The sequence below is a fragment of the Argopecten irradians genome, chromosome 4, assembly GCF_041381155.1.
Source record: "Argopecten irradians isolate NY chromosome 4, Ai_NY, whole genome shotgun sequence".
Taxonomy (NCBI): domain Eukaryota; kingdom Metazoa; phylum Mollusca; class Bivalvia; order Pectinida; family Pectinidae; genus Argopecten; species Argopecten irradians.
This window is the reverse complement of record NC_091137.1, coordinates 26,239,085-26,257,030: the sequence shown is the minus strand read 5'-3', so window position 1 is coordinate 26,257,030 and position 17,946 is coordinate 26,239,085. Positions and strand designations below refer to the sequence as shown.

Below are 17,946 nucleotides of genomic sequence, written 5' to 3'. Positions count from 1 at the left end.
TTTTTCATCAGTTAAAATAACACAAAGTTCTCCCATTACTTACTAATTTAATATTTACAGCCAAAATCCGTGTTTTTTGTTCGAGCACTTGTCACGGGAGTCTAGTATGTATATAATGTATATAGTTTTGCATGGTTATCACCTAAATATCGTGACCTCCATTTAACTATTGGTATATACGTTAAAAGTTACCAAAGAAGTAAAATGGTTACTACATTGTAACAATTTCCCGTCAGCTTCTGGGGGGCTTCGCCCCCCATACCCCCTACCGGGGCTTCGCCCCTGGACACCCCCAGGCATGCAGGCCTATCCAGACCTAGCTACGCCGATGAATGCGATCAGTATAATACAAAATCTGCAATTTTCAGTCATATTGGATTTCTCTGAAACTTATGAACTACAATTGACTGCAGGTTTTATTAATCACTACCAGGTTCACATTCAAAATAAACAGGCCCTTCACCGGGCTATACTTTGAGATTTGACCTTCTCGTGTCACTTGCTATAAATGTTGAACACTTGTGAGATTTGATCCCAAGAACCTGTTTCTGTCATTGAAATCCATTAATGAACAATCCAACATTCAAAATAAAACCATTTCAGAAACTAAACCTCCATTAAGTCTGCCATAAATTAAAGATAGTGTCACCATACTGGTATATTTCTGCTGAAAGGTAAAGCAGCATCTTTTGACATTCACTAGATTAAGATTAGATGAAACCTTTGCAAATCAATCAGTATGAGATATATACTAGCGCATTTAAAAATACATAAATTTTCCAAAGTTTCCTTTTAATGGCTTCAGTGTCCAAGTGATTAAGTTACACCATTCTACCATGAAACGCGTTTCCCAGGCACAGGGTGCAGGTCGATGGTTTTTCTCCGTGTACTCCAGCTATCCCCACCTTAACCTGGCATTTCAAAAGTACCTTTATTTGTATCATTTTAGGGTCCGCAGTGGTTGATTAGTGGAGTTCTTATATCCTCTTCCACCTGTCCTCTGCCTCTCAGTAGCGAGTTTGAATTCCACATAATGAGGATGCCAGATACTAAGTGACTGTGTTTTTTCTCTAAGCACTCCAGCTTTAAACTTTCTTTCACATTAAAGCTTGTAAACCTGGCAATTCCTTAAATGAGCCAGAAGTCTGTTAATAATGAAAAAAAAAAAGTGAAACCAAAAATTATTTAAGTGTGATCTTGACCAAAGGTTTTCTTAAACAACTCAAAAAAACACTTAAACAACTCCAAAAAACACTTAACACAAATAATCTTTTCTATACTTTTTTTATTGTTTCATTGTGAAGGCATATACCATATATGCAGCTTAGAAGCTGCAGTTACTATCAGGACTGAACATGTCCTTAGTTCATCACCACATGGGCCACATTCACAGACACCTTTTGTAGTTTGCAGGAATTAAAACATGTGGTGGCTTTTATGTCCCATCACAAGACTGCCATCCTAATTCTATAACAGTCAATTAAAAAAAACAGCAGCGATAAAGTCAAAAACATTTAAGAATCTATTCAATATTGAAAATATTAAAAATGGGAAACCCAAATACATAAAATATTTCACATGACAATGATACAAATTATCCTTTTTTAACGTACATGTGTATATTTCCAAATAATTTTGTAATATATTTTGTATATACTACAAATTGATTACAAGTTTAAATGCAGATTAGAACATTAAATGCCAAGAACATCAGCACTCAAATATAACTTGTGACAAAATCTTTTGCAAAAATTTTCTTGCAAAAATCAATTAAAAAATAACAGTCATACTGAGAAAACAACTCAATTTACTGCCCTCTAGAAAAAACTTTTGATCACTCAATAAGTAGCTCTTCTACTAGTCTAGCTTCTTGAAGCTCTTGAGCTGTGATCAGAAGATATTGGAAGATTTCTCTTCTGCGACAGAAGAGTGCAAATTGCGTTGGACTCTGGAAGAATCATCCCTATTCAATGTTTCAAAGTTTATTTTTCAAAATATCATTCTTTATCAATTAATCTGAATTTCAATTTGTATAATATCATTCATTAAAATTTATGCTTTAATTCATAAGTTACATGGCGCTCTCAGTTCATAGCAGAAATAAAAGGAGAAATGGCTACCTAAAACAAAAACAAAATCAAGAACCGGCGACAATGACAAAGATAACAAACCCCCCACAATAATGAAGTATACCAATCAAGTGAAGTGACTCAGCCATTCACAAAGCTGGTTCACAGTAAGAGCATATTAATAAGATAGGTCTCTCCTTGTGTTACGACCATGTCTACCTATTTACACTACACTATATACATCACATCCAGCAACACGAGCAGGAAAACAGCACTTTTATCTGTACAAACAAAATACACTAAAGATACATCACAGAAATAATTCTAGCACTTTTTATCCGATAGTTTCACACTCGTACAACATGGCGTGGTACTGTTACGGACCACCACTTAACCACTATGCCCTATATAATAGTTTAACCACATCAACAGCTAGGGCATTACTTACTCATACCAGCAACTTGATCAACAAGATTTACTAGTACTTTAGCAAGACTGATTTTCAGTTATATATATCACGTTTCCAGCTTCAACTACATAAGTAAACCATGAACAGTACAGAAAGGTTAATTTTATCTTTAACACCTACAAAATAACTGTCAACATTACTTTTCTTATAAACATACCATGTTCTACTATAGTGACCTAATGAACTAAACAGTTTTCAGACGACAACTACTTCCAATACAAATATACATTCACAGTTTTTCAGCATGATTTTGAAGTGTATTTGATTCAATAGATAAATACTCTAAATTTCTAGAGAAATCAAACTTAATTATGTTAAAAGTATCGACAATTTAGACTTGTAATGTATATCTGCATAGGGAAAATCATTTTTCCTGGAACACAAACACTTTGTTATGTAAATACGAAAATAACACTTAAGATCTTCATAGTTCAATAAAATACTGCTTCAAAATATAAATCAACAATGATCATAAACAAATCAAATGATGTATACATAAACACTTTTTTTTTGCAATAAATATTGTTTCTTTCTTTCATATATCAACTATTATAGATAAAGTTAGCACTTTTGTTGTCTGTAATCATGCTTTAATAATTTCACATACAGAATGACCAGTAAGAACCAATGTGAAAAACTGAAAGCTGATAAATAATTGATCATTACTCAGGCAGCTAATTAGCCTTAATCAGAGACATGAGCCTATCATGGATTTTCAATTTCAGCACGATATGTTTATAAAGTTTTCCTTTTAGTGTCTAACATTTAGCTGCCTTTATATTCAGAACATAAAACTTTTTGAACACATCTAGTATCCGGATGAGAAAAAATCTTTTAAACTCTTATGTTATGTTTATGATCAAAATGGCTGCAAATTTTGTCCATGAAGATATAATGTCTGTAAACAATTTGCTCCTAAAGTAATTTATACTCTGTACTTTATCAATAAATCTTCTAATGAAATGTTGCAGTGTTTCCTTGACTAATTATATTTTCATTAACATTCTCTGCACAAGTTGAAACATATAATAAAATGTCATTATGACAATATGAAATCTGTGCCCACCCTTGTGCAGTGCACTTGTAAACACAAGAAACGTGACTTTTTGAAAAAGTATAACACTCGTTTCATATATCTCAGCCTAAATAAATGACTTTTAATAGAACAAAACTAGCAATCCTTTAGTGTTTGTGCGAAAAAATAGTTAAAACATTTTCTTAATACAGATGGAATCCATAATATTCTGGTATGGTATTCTAGAGAAATTCTTTTAAAATTTTAACTATTAACATGATTGATTCTTCAATTATGTGGATTGAGTATAGTTGTGAAATGCTGCCAGGGTCACTATGAAAGACATATTGCCATTTTATAAAGACTCTACAAGAAGAATTCAAATCAAATATACAGGGGAATACAGAAACTATTTTAATTTAAATCTTGAATTAGATTGTTGTTTTGCCAAATGTCTTCTTAAGTTAAAAAACTAACATTAAGTTATAATTTGATTTTCACTTTAGTGAGAAAACTACAAGCAAATTATGACAGACTGTAGTTGATTGTATAAATAAAATATTGTAACAACGTTGTAGGTAACCTTTACACTGACTCATCCATGTTACCATGTGAAAATATGTTAATTTTACAGCGAATTAAATATGAAAAATATTTCATATAAAAACAATTTATATAATAAAGTATTAAAATTCCTCATGAAAATATTAAAATCAGAGACCCAATCTAGACTTATTTTTCACAAATCCTTTCAACTGTATTGCCAAAACCAATGGGACCCACATTGTCAATGACCCATTTATAAGTTCTATGGATCTTTTCAACATTTAACAAGTACAGGATTTGGGATGCCAACAGATAATATCACTGTTAAAATTTTAAGTTTCTACTTTCATGATTGCCATTTACTTCGACACTAGACCTCGCCACATAATCAACATGAAGCGGAGAAATATCTGTTTTATAACACTTATCAGATAATTGTGATACTGTCACTCAGCGTCCTGGGAGATAAACACTGAAAACAACACATGCATGGCACATTCTGTTGGATTCTTCACATGATTTACACACACTAAACACCCTATCTGTCAAACATATATCAACATCTTCCTTAATAACTCTTAAAACAATTTGGGAGAAATTATTAAAAATAAAACAAATGGGGAAAAATAGCATTTCCATGTATGATTTATAAACATCAGTATCAACATCTCATGACGGCCACAGTGATGTGCTACTAAAATAACACAAACATAAAATGGATTTTTTTTTCATAATATATATATATGTATATACACAACATATGATGTTTTAACTGATGCAGAGCCTTATACTAACTGATAAGTGTACACATGGAACACACAAGACCCCGTTAGACTCCAGGCCAGTTTCCATGGCAGAGCCTATATCAATTAATTGGTGTTACGACACAGTCGTCTGTCCACCCCTCCCTCATTCCATCCAGGGGTCACGTTCCTATGCTTGGGCTTTCCAGCATTTCCATCAGGAAAGTGTCTATCGGCGTATCACCAATTAATTTGAAGAAGAACAAGTGTTCTAGGCACTTAAGTCCGATACTTCTCAGTGCAGGCAGTCTAAGCAGCAGCTTAGCAAACCTTCCAGGTTCATCAGGATAACGTGTTTTTGAATATTCTTCCAATGATGCATACACTTTTTCTCTCAGGGCCTCGACTTCCTGAATAGCAGACAAACCTTTAGCATCTGAAAGGAAAAATACACAAATATAAATCATCAAAATTTCATCTTGTAAGTACTGTAATTAATGGTTTTGTTTCTATTTCACTTTATTCATAATATACACATTTAACATAAATTAACTTACTTTCATGGTGTCTTAATTTTGCATCTAACAAGTTTCACTACGAATCAGTTTTACGATTTAGAGTCATATCACTCTCATATTATTTGACCTTGTTAGGAACAGGTTAGGGACATTTTAGCGATTTTTAAATGATGTAATTTGTAAGAAAACCATAGCTTGAAAAAGTTTAGATATTAGTTGAAGATTAATTTGAAATTCTTTTTGTTATATAATTATCAAGCTGTCAGATCAAAATGGATTCTTTATTTTACATAACACAAAGTTTAAGTTTCTTGGTAGCAGATTTGACTTTCAATTAATTAAAGATATTTTCTCAGTAAAATAAACATGTTTATTTGTCACAATTTAATAATGTATTCTCAATACCTAATTTACATAACAGATATTTTCTCCATAGAAGACAAATAACTTAAATGTCCCTACAAACCTGGATTGAACAGCACAATGGCACGTAGACAGCCTAATTCTGTTTTGTCCATTTTCATCTCCCTCATCTTAGCAACAAGTTCTGTGAGAACACGGTCAAAGATGGTACCCACACCAGCCTGGTGTGCACTGCTGCGGTGAACATGAAGTCCGGTGGCCAGCAGTATACCATCTTTTACCACAATGGAGCGATGTGAAAATGCAGCAATCAGTAGCTCATTCCAGCCTACAACATAACAGCAACAATTCATTACCAAAGCAAAGATTTCTATACAAATAGCGACTTTTTGTAGGTTAATATAAGGAATTGTTAAACCTGAAAAAGGTGATATACCCCGAGGCCGAAATCAATTCAAGTTACTGGATAAAGAACTGATTAGGCCAACCCTAATTAATTGTTTGTTTTCTCTTCACCAATCCATACCAGGCAGTGTAGGGTAGTTAAGTTGGTATTTTTTTTTTCTTCTAATTTTTTTTTTTTAATTTGGTTAGACAACAAATACCATATTTTTCGGAGTATAAATCACAAGTTTTCCCCCTGAAAATCAGGAGTGCGACCTATACACCAGTGCGACTTATCTGTGGACGAAAACCAAAATTTGTAAATCATATGTTTTAATTGCTGGTTTTGTAAAGTTATACATTGAAAAAATCCCTGCAAAATTGTTTAAAAGATATAGTATGTAATGAAAATACAGAGATGAACTAAATAAGTGTATGTATTGATGAAAATAGGTAATTTGATTTTGATAGATTGAAAGACATACCAGCACGTAACAGGATGACCTGATCTTCCAGGGGTAGTTCTGTAAAGTGTGGTATTCTCCTAGCCCATGCAACCAACGTAAACAACTGTTTGTCAGCTGCCTGGCAAATATTTGTCACTGGATCTTTCTGGAATGTTCAATATATTCAACAATTAGTTAAAGGGGTACATAACTTCACTGAAATGGATGTTTACAATGTAACTGTAAAACAGCAATTTTGTAGCATTCTGAAAGTTTAGTAGATAACTCACCATTCAGAGATACTACACTTAACATTGCTTATCTTAATAATTTTTTAATACAAAACATTTAAATAAATTAAATATTGTTTCCCATAATGCTGGTTGTCTTATGCCTCCCAGCGCGTCCTAATTATATGCGACAAAACCGTAAAATGAACCTTCGTTGCTAACTTTGTTTATTACAATTATATTTACATAGAGAATCTTGGTTATAGATGTTCTGATCAGATGTTAAAATTGCTATTGATACACCTCTAATTTTTGTTTTTATAAAAGAAATGGGCCTTTAATTATGAACAAAGAAAATCATTATATCTTAATGAAAGCAATGATAGCATGCCTAAGAGATATCTCTGTATTTATGTGCATATTACTCATCTAAGTGTTAAATAACATTTGCTGTCATGATACTTGGTCATGATCATGATTTAGGGGTATGTATAATTGTTGACTATGAAATAATTTATTATTTTCAAATTGTAAACAGCATGATCTTTTCAACAGTTGTCTGTTTGTCTCATTTAATTAAAAAATGACTCATTGCTATATGTAAACATGACAGATTATCCTCAATGACAGTAATGCATTGCCTTTGGTGATTAAATTAAAATAGTTATAATGCTTAAGAATGAATTTCACTCGTGTATATACATATATATATTCCCAGGTGAACTAAACTAAGGCACCATCAACACACATGATATGGTCTTATATGTATTAATTACATAAATTTCAGTTAGCATTGAAACAATCTATATAACCATCATACATACATGTATTATAATTTTGTCTTCCTGTAGTAATTTTTACTACATGCAATTTACTTCTAAGAACAAATAGATAAATTATGTATTATATTATCTTATAGCCATAATAACTTAAGAATATCAAATTCCTGATTTGAATTAGCTTTTTAACCCTCCAAATGGTCAGATTTTACTTCTACACAATGTGTTTACAAAGTATTTATGAAGTGTACACTGCATGGAGAATTTATCCTTCAACAAAGATCTTAATCTAAAAACAATAATGTTACAAATTTATAGCCTCTCTGTTTATCGCTATTCAATAGAACGGCCTGTTGGAACATGTGACAACAGACATGTATAGTGCCTATAGCTACACTGCTGATAAACACCACGGTGTGTAATTCCCCAAGAGCTCTTTACACTGTCACACCTACTGCCAAAGTTGCTATTATTGTACAATTTTTTTTTTTTAACTACGAATGGATTTTCCTTCATCCTTCAATGAGGGCTTAAAATTTCTTCCATCAATAATTAACAGGTCTTAGTAAATGTGTTATTGATTCTGGTTAACCAACCACAAATGCTGGTTTGCTGCATAAAGACAATTCCTTTCCACTATAACACACAGCTTCAATGGTATGTACATTGTTTTGAAGTTCTAAAAATAGCTTTTCTACTACCTAAGTGAGAATTCCTGTGCATAAAACATTTCCCTGACCACTAACACAACAGCTGTACGATGGCTATATGGTGTAACACACTGCTGACTGAAGGTTACCCTATACACTAACAGTCGTACATAAACTATTCATGGTCCTACCACACAAACCCAATTCTTAGGTATTAATCAAGTCAATTGTCTCAAGTTTCAGTTGCATAATAGAAACGTCAGAGCAAATGCAGAGCGCAAATAGATTGTTTACTTGAAAGACACTCAAAATTTCATTAAAACAGATCTGTCTTGATTCTTGAATCTAATTATACCTTGCGTGTTTTGAGCTGAACATTCACTGATACCCCACACAGACCTTAACTGATCTACCATAAGTACTTATATCTACATGGCTACGTCTGCATAAATAATAAATATGTATTTCTTTGTCTGCAAGAACAATGTATATGTCTGTATGTATAACTGCTGGTGACTTTCTATTGCCCTGCTTATCAGCATGTCTTTGATAACTTGCATTTATGTATATTACCCTAAAACTCCATGACCTAATTACTATTCATACCTACCGTTTTGCACCAATATATAGCAGTGTGTACAGTATAGATCACTGAGATGTTAGCCTTTGTGACTTACAGCTTACCTGGTTCTAGGCTGTATGTCTGGGCAATTCTTCATCTTTTTACTCAACTAATACAGATTAATGTGTGTACATGTTCTTTTTAAAGGCTCCTGGTTTTATTCATGCTTTATTAATATATATATTTATTCATTTAAAATGTCCTATTTTAAGAGTTACACTAAGCTGATCACTGATGCACCAATGAAAGTATCCACTTCAGGGTAATTTATTCCAAAAGTCCTATTTTGAGAGTACAGTAAAACCCCGTTATATTGCCACCCGTTTTACCGCCAAACTCGCTTATCGCCATGAATTTATTCAGAACGGATTTCCCTCCATACAAATACACCCGTTATATCGCCAAACCCGCCTACCGCCATCCGCCATCACATTTGCGGAACAAATGATTAAAACAACACTATAATGACCTCGTTAATATCGCCAAATTCTGTTGATAGGGACACATGTTTTCGTAAGGTGCTCATGATCAACTGCCGACTGACAGGTAATCAGCTACACACACTATGGCCGCGTGTACGACCGCGTGTACACAGTGAAATCAATTAATATTATGTATACACCTTTGTTATTGTTTAACAGGTAGGTGTCGCAAGTTGTGGCGAATAAAACCACTTCTGTACATGTGTTTTACGTACTATTAACGTTAAGCTTAGTTATTTATTGACAAAAAGGACCCACAAGTCTGTTTCTCGATATCGCCGTTCGTTTATATTGGACCATAAAACGCAACTAGCAATTTCAAGAGCGATAGAAATATTACGTACGTGCAGAAGAGTCCGCCGTTTATTAGTAAGATCAAATCGTCGTCTGTGTGCCGTTTATTACCGGAGTACCCGTTTTAAAATTTGCAGACATGTGCGCGGAAGTGAGGTCACGACCGCACTGCGCTTGTTCAGAACTTCTATTCTTTGTTTCCGGGCGGGATTTCCCGTGTTAAAAATATCATGTAACCGAGAAAATACCAGATAGCAGGCACGATACGTGGTAGCACAAACGAGTTCGGTTTTCGTATTTTACACACATAAAGCTGACATATTTATTGAAAGACTACTATCGAAATTACTTCAATTTTGGAACTATTCATATTAGAAAATACGAAGTGGCCGTACAGTACACAGACTGACTAGAAAGTCTGTTTCAGTATGGCACCGGGGGACTACCTATATTTAGGCCTAATCAAGATTTCAAAGACAAATCCGATATACCGCCAAACTTGATATATCGCCAAAATCAAGGAAAACAGAAGGTGGCGATATAATGGGGTTTTACTGTATATGTTCACCACCTGTGTCAGTATGTCTATATAAGTTCTGGATCATCCCTGATGATGCATTTAGATTCTTAAGTTAAAAGGCTGGAATCAATGTAGACCAAGACCATTTCAGAATTTCAGGGGTGAATAAGTGAAAATAAAAACGGCTATTTCGAGAGCTAGCTCACCTGTGTGTCTATGTAAGTGTCCAGTTTAGGGTCGACTGACAGCTCTGCGTCCAGAACCTTCTCCACTGGCATGTCAGAGTTAGCACTACTGGTACTTTCCACCTCGCCTTCACCTTTTTCTTTCACTCGTTGTCTTTCCTCTTGGACAGCTGCAAGGCAAGCTGTAATCACTAAGTTGACTTGTTCTGATCCACCCTTGATACAACAAGATACCAAGGGCTTCCACTAATGCTTATCATCCCCCTCTCATTAACCTTAAGTCACATAAATATATCTTCCCCTCATCAGCAGCAAGTCAAATTGCCCCTAAGTTTACATCATTAATCTTATAATGTCATATTAACTCTCTTATCAATATTAAATATCAACTGATATGGGGATTCATGGATATGTCCAGTTGTCCACTACCTTTAAATCCAATCATAAGATTTTCTGAGCAAGGAAAGAAAAACTGTGATATATCACATCAAGATTTAATAGCTTCAAGACATCATTCTTTTCATTATTTTAACGTCAGAAGATTAATCATGTGAATTTGGTTTTCTACAAATAGCAAAAAGATGATGTTGTCTATTATGAAAGTATGTATGCCAAGCTCCTATCTATAACTTGTCAGATACTGCATTAAAGATGCTCCAATGCTGAAGAGCATAAATCATTTAACGGTGCAATAAAAGTACACCCTCCCCCCCTCACTTGTTTCCAATATAAGACAAAATGTTTTGTTCACTTTTTAAAGATGGCAAGTTCATATGCAACAATACACAAAGGTAAGCAAAAGTTTCACATTTAACATATACCTAATTCTACTTGAAATACCAATATCACTATGATTTTCTAACTTAAAAGTTAAATAGATACCTTCATCTGGGTCAAGGCCACTAATACTACTGCCAGGGGTAATTGATGTATTAATTGCTGTTGAAAGAAATACAAGGTCTTCAGAAAAAATCTCAAGTTTAGCTCTATCACTAGCTAAGCATGGATCATTCATTGGAAATCTTTAGATCAAATTCTGGAAATACTCTACCAAACACTTCGCCATCTATATTGGCTTATTTTTTTGAGATTTTCAGTTTCACCACACATTGAATGATTCAATTTGTTTCAAAACACAGATCTATATTCAATCAATCCATTCATTTTAGTTGCCTTGACCCATGGATAGACAAATAAATTCACACAATCCTAATATAATCCCCTTGGAGATTATACACTACAGGTTATAAATGCACATAGCATATGGTCATTAAGTATTCATACACTTTGTGATACAATCTGGTCATGTCAGATAGCACTAAAGATATATGTAGTCTACATATAAGTGAACGAAACCTTTATAATATAGGCATATATATTAATTAGATGGTATCAGTGCTCCAGTTATATAATTAAGATGCGTACATGGGTAAAATACCCATTGGAAATCTGTCAATTACCCCTAAAAATTGTATAACTATGTTCATATTACCCCAACAATATTTGTAATTACTTAACCCAATTAGTGTATATATGAGCGCTTACATCCAGAAACAAAATCAGAAGAAATTTAGTAAAATCAGATGAATTCCAGTCATTTTTTAGGAGTCTGCATCAAATGTGCATTTCAGATAGATGTTTGCACATTTGCTAGTTACCTGCTGGTAATCAATGATTACTTTATACTATAATCCCATACCGGTAACTTTAAAAAGAAATATCTGATAGAAGTCAAAGTTGTCCACCTCTTCTTCAAAAGTGTGAGTACAATTACCCACCCCTCAAAAAATTATCTGGAGCACTGTACATGTTTTATACATTATTGGTTTAATTCTATAATGGCTACAGGCAAAGCAGACATGTCGGGGGATCCAAAACACAACATGTAAATTAAACACAATATTTGAAACACCAACAAAGATATATTTCACTGCATCTTCATTATCAAATATATAAAATACAAGAAAGGTTTTGCTGGGAATTTTTCAGCTAGCGTGCATTTCATTAAATGCTTCCTATATTTATAACAAGGTTTTCTGTGTAGATTTTAAAATAAGTTACGCTTTAATTAACTATGTAGACAAGAAAGAAAACAAGATTAAACAGTCTCTAGCTGTTGATACATAAATAAATAAAATAGCATTATTTGCTAAATATTTTGTTTGTTTGTTGCAATTTATATATGACTTATGACTAAAAGGAAAAACATTTATCTACTATCTAGATCTCTTTCCTTCTGGCAAAGTTTAACCAAACAGAAAGTTCCATCCCAAGGCCTCATGTAAATAAATCAATATCATGTCTCAATGTAGAAGTGTGTAAGGCATAAGATTCTGTGTATAGAAAATGAAGAGGATATTATGATAAATCAATTATGGGTCCTTTTCTTGTCAGATAGCGTTAGAAACTACAAGGCTATATACGTGTGATGATATTAATGTGTAGATACAGACAGGAGGCATTGACAGACCAAGAATAATCACCAGAGGCTCATATGCATAGTTCTATATATAGTTACCACAAACATTGTCAGATCTGTCGCAGTTAGTGCTACACTATATAGTAATTCCAATAAAGTCATAAACAACTAGAAACAATTGTGAAAATTCTCGAGACACAATACAACAGGACTGAACCGGCATGCATCCATGGGTACCACTATTAATGTCACAGATTCCATAGTGGGGGCATAAACTTAATTGAAATTAACATTCTGAGGTAATTATTATGTACATATACCTCTGCCTTCTGCACCTAGCCACTCCCACCCACTCCCGAAGGCCCATATTCATAAACACACATTTATTGCAATTTTTTAAAGGTATATCTGTTTGATTTTATCAGTAGAGCTTATCAACACATGAAGTTGAACCCGATTATTTACAATAACAATTTAAGGTGGATGTGGATAAATCACTTACATTAATTAAATCACTCCCATTTATACCACTTAAAAGACTATTTTACACCCACAAAGTTACATTTGGTTGGTCTATATCCAAGGCACACAATATTATTAGGGTATCTAGTTTTGAAGATAGGATAAAAGTTGCACAAAATACACTAAACTTCATTGATTTTACTATTCAATAATCAAATCAGGAAACACTTAGATGCAATTACTACCGGAATTACATTTGCAAGCAGATTGCCTGCACACAGGAAGCAATCTCGCAGTCAACTTGAGAATAATAAGTCATTTTGGATTGAGCCACCCCGGGCCACCAGTATTACTTTTACATGCTGTGTTTGTACTGTATCAGTAGCCAACTTTCAGTCCCCTGTATATTGCCACTTAAATTGCACACTTGAAATTTGATACCACTTCCGCACATTCCTGGTTCTTTTATCTTGAAATGATGGGAAGAAAGAGTCTTGTTGATCTTGATATATTAATGTATGTATCGTATATGTATGGTAGTAACATCAGACAGCCTCACAACCTAATTTTCATGTAAGAAAATTTATTCCTCAATCGAAAGCAAGTCTTCCTTTTTTTCCTTATTTTTTTCATGGAGATTTGTCTTATAATCCTGTCTTAATTCAGTAGCTTTCAAAATACCTCCTTTCTGATAGATTCACTGAATATGAAATGACTAGGAGTTAGGAGCCAAGTTACAAATATTTGGAGAAAATATTAATGAAAATAATGATTGTGCAAAAAATTTAATCGTTATAAGCGTGAAAACTGTACATCAGATATTGTTACGAAACAAGCAGTAAATCATACAATATGAAACATTTATTATACCTTCTCGTTTCATGCCCATTGCCAGACATTTCATATATCGGCAGTACTGACATCTGTTCCTTTGACGTTTATCTATTACACAATTCCGGTCGTCTCTGCAAGCGTATGTTAGATCCTTCCGCACTGTTCTTTTGAAGAAACCTTTACATCCCTCACAACTGCAACCAGAAATGTCAACAAATAATAGCTACGTACCTAAACTTAAAAATGTTTTCAAGCTATATTTTCTATATATACAAACACAAGTTATCAACCCAGATTTGAACAAAAGATCACTAACTCAAGATAAAATCAAATTGAAATACTAATATTTATCAAGCAGATATTCACAGAATGACAGTCTCTGACTTGATACGTTACATATCAATTCAATAAAACACAAGATTACACATCTTTTATATTGATATGTTTAAACAAGTTATTTACTATCTATCAACATTAATTTATTCTTATAACTTCATCGTCAGTATAAGTATAATCAATCAGTGCTTTAATAAAGTCAATTTACCTGTAAACACCGTAATGTTTTCCTGACGCCCGGTCTCCACATATTGCACAAATGTGTTTGCTACTGAGCGTTGTGTGTGGCATGTGTGGATTGGGAGGTGAAGACACCGACCCTGGGGATCCCAACGACATCATCGAAGGGGAGGTAACTGAGGATGAAGGAGAATGCATTCCTGGTGAGTGCATCAATGGTGGGGAGGGTTGTGATGAAGATGACATTGACTGCATGCCTGAGCTATAACTAAAGTAAGACCCAGGTGGAGATGCCATATTTAACTGGGACAGGTCCGGTTTGATGTCCGGCGGGGAATTCACCGACATGGAATTCATGGATAAATTTGACGACATCATACCGCCAGATCCTGATGATATACAACCAGAAGCACTGCTGACACTACTGTCAAGGGAATCTGAAAGAAATAAAGAAACCATTATAACAATAATTAGGCGTGAAATAGTATGCAAGACTCAACAAGTCTAAGTTATTGGCATAGGAATTGAAGGGGCCTTTTTACCTTATTTTGGGAAAGAAATTAATTGGCAAATTGGGAAGGACATTTCCAGGAGAAAACTTTATTTTGGGGAAATTTGGCATAAATCTTAAATATTTTCCATTGGGCCTCTTATATATCAACCCCAAAAAGCCCATAGAAAAAGCCCTATCAAATGGAGATGGGTCCAACACGCACCTATCTTAATAAACTCGCCTGGCTCAGCCATAAGCGGCTTTAAAAATATTCGCTTTAAAACTTTTTTAGCAAGTGGTTTTCATCAAGGTTTGTTTATCTGTTTGTTTGATTATTTTAACGTCCTATTAACAGTCAGGGTCATGTAAGGACGGCCTCCAATGTATGCAGTGTGTATACGTAGCGTGTGTGAAGTGCGAGGTGCATGTTTTAGGAGACTGCGGTATGTTCCTGTAGTGTCTTCTTGTATAGTGGAACTGTTGCCCTTTTTATAGTGCTATATCACTGTTCAAAGCATGCCGCCGAAGACACCAAGCAACACACCCCACCCGGTCACATTATACTGACAACGGGCAAACCAGTCGTCCCACTCCCTGTATGCCGAGCTTTGGCATAATAATTGTAAAATGTGTACACGTACATCTCACATCATCATTATATTGATCATTAAATGAAATTATTTAAATAACAAATCTATGATTTGAATATTGATATTTTTCTAGAAAGTTTAATTTTAAGGGCACTTGCTGTGACATACAATATAAATTTGAGGCCTGAAGTAGGTTTGACATCATTTTTTTTTATTAAAAAAATCATCAAGTTTGAAAATAACAGGCCCAAACATTACTATTTAAGTTATAACTGGTCGTCTTAGTCATATGACATTTGTTTTTAATCATAATATGAATTTGATAAATTGGTAGGATATTATAATCATCTTCATAATATGATTTTATTTTAATATCTCCATTGGTCTCATGTTAATTGTTGTCAGCACTGGGCCTATTCTCTAAGAGGTCAGGACAGTGTTGACGAGGAGTGCTGAGCGGTCAAATATTAGAACACGAAATGATCATGACTTGGCACAATGATAGAAAAATGTCGGCGTCTTCAAAGCGTGTAGTAAGACGGGTTGGGCGAATAAGGTTAATTTTAACGTTAGGCCTAGTCAAATTACAAGGGAAATATCAAAATAGCCCCTAATATAAGCAAGCATAGATTGTTGCTTCTAATATTTATATTCAACATGTATAGCAAAATAGTCACGGTGCCACATTACGTCCTTCAACTATCCTGGTAGTCCAAGCAGACTAGGAAGCACATTACGTAAGATATTTGTGTGGTCGGAAGTTCAAAAGTTCAAATTAAGAGCAAAAAGTGTCTAATTCATTGTAATCTTATTTGTCTTTTCAATAACGTTCATCGTCGTTTGTTTGTAAACACGACAGCGGCAGCCATCAATTAAGCTATCGCACAAAATCCCCTCGTATAAGTACATGTAACTTGTTCGGGGTGAACCCTTGGTTATTGCCGAGTGCTTACAACCTTCGTGACTCAAAATGGCGGACACTATTTACACCACAATACACACCACCGTTTAAACGTATAAGCACGACACGTAGCACAATTTTAGGAATCGGATCAAACATACATTGAAAAATGAGTACTTACCCATCTCTGAATGGTCCATACTGGTTTTATAACCAGTTGTTATGGCCCAAGATGGATGTTAGCATGAATTTTGCTGCAATCAATTTATGGCTTCAAATATCTGCCCTACTTTACCTTGTTCCCACTAGCCAAATCACGCCGCGGAAAGCTCTTCCAATATCGAACTTGTACTCTAATATTTACTGTTACTGACGTTTCTTCTACTGTATATTTGTGTAACAGAAGTATAATTAGCGCATGAGAGACGAATTTCAGAACATGACTGCTGGCAGAAAGCACATTTGTTACACTAATTCTGAAACGTCTACTAGATATGAGGTAAACTAGGGCAGAGTTCAAGGTTGAAGTGAGGTGACACATAGGCCTATGATGAAGGTTGGGTTCAGTGATCGTTCGTTCGTTCTTGCCTCTCAACGAAACTGTCTTTGTAGCCATTCAGAAATAAAGTAGCATCCGATAATTGAAATACCTGACTATTAAACTATTCAGGAATCCTGCCTAGATATGTAAGCATACAGCCGACTACGTCTAGACCTAACGTTACGACTACACATGTACAGTGTACATGTAGGCCTGGAGCTCTCTAAATATAACTTTAGGTCTAACTATTAAGACCTATTAAGTTATCAATATTAACCTGACTATTGTGTTTATGTTTTTGAGAATTAAGAAAATCTTAGAAGCTGCATATATGTAGTAAAATTATTTTTATACGGCAAGCTATTAGGCAATATTACAAAGGTTAACTTAAACGGTCGATGACGTCGTCTAATAGTAGATACACGTGAAGAGGCCTAGGTCACGTGTTGGAAATATTTATTATTTTACTAAACTAGCGTAATAACATTATAAATAACATGACTCGATCATCATAATAATTCATTTATTTTACTTGTGAACCTACTAGATTTTTTCCAAATGACTGTATCTAATTAATAAATTATAGAGATCTAATTTCTATATCTATTGAAAATAACTTTTTACTGGCATTAGCGCTTACAACGGTGTTAATCTACATAACTACATAATTACATTATTCTATATGCCAATTGCATTTATAATACATAAGGTATCTAACACCGATCATCATAAGCATCATACTTTCATCATCATCATGATAATATATCATCATCGAAATCGTCGTCAACTTTACAATCGATTATGTTTCTTTTTATCATCATTTTTGTTAATTTCCACACCTACCTAATTTTGACAGGCATAGTATTATCCTGGAA

At 34.1% G+C, this 17,946-nt stretch overlaps 1 protein-coding gene across 9 annotated transcripts in view; it reads right to left on the bottom strand.

Moving 5' to 3' along the window:
* Positions 1-1,267: 1,267 nt before the first annotated feature.
* LOC138321113 (retinoic acid receptor RXR-like) overlaps positions 1,268-17,946 on the bottom strand; it is a 47,475-nt gene continuing 30,796 nt past the window's right edge. For 2 of the 9 annotated variants that reach the window (XM_069264547.1, XM_069264556.1), the window contains exons 2-8: positions 14,575-14,983; positions 14,067-14,224; positions 11,198-11,254; positions 10,337-10,497; positions 6,593-6,719; positions 5,827-6,051; positions 1,268-5,278 (exon numbers count right to left, since the gene is read on the bottom strand). In XM_069264547.1, the coding sequence (XP_069120648.1) occupies positions 5,025-5,278; positions 5,827-6,051; positions 6,593-6,719; positions 10,337-10,497; positions 11,198-11,254; positions 14,067-14,224; positions 14,575-14,983 (1,391 nt within the window). In that variant the 3' untranslated portion in view covers positions 1,268-5,024. Of the gene's footprint in view, positions 5,279-5,826; positions 6,052-6,592; positions 6,720-10,336; positions 10,498-11,197; positions 11,255-14,066; positions 14,225-14,574; positions 14,984-16,711; positions 16,993-17,946 lie in introns of those variants that run through there. The other 7 variants (XM_069264550.1, XM_069264552.1, XM_069264548.1 and 4 more) reach the window with 7 other exon arrangements.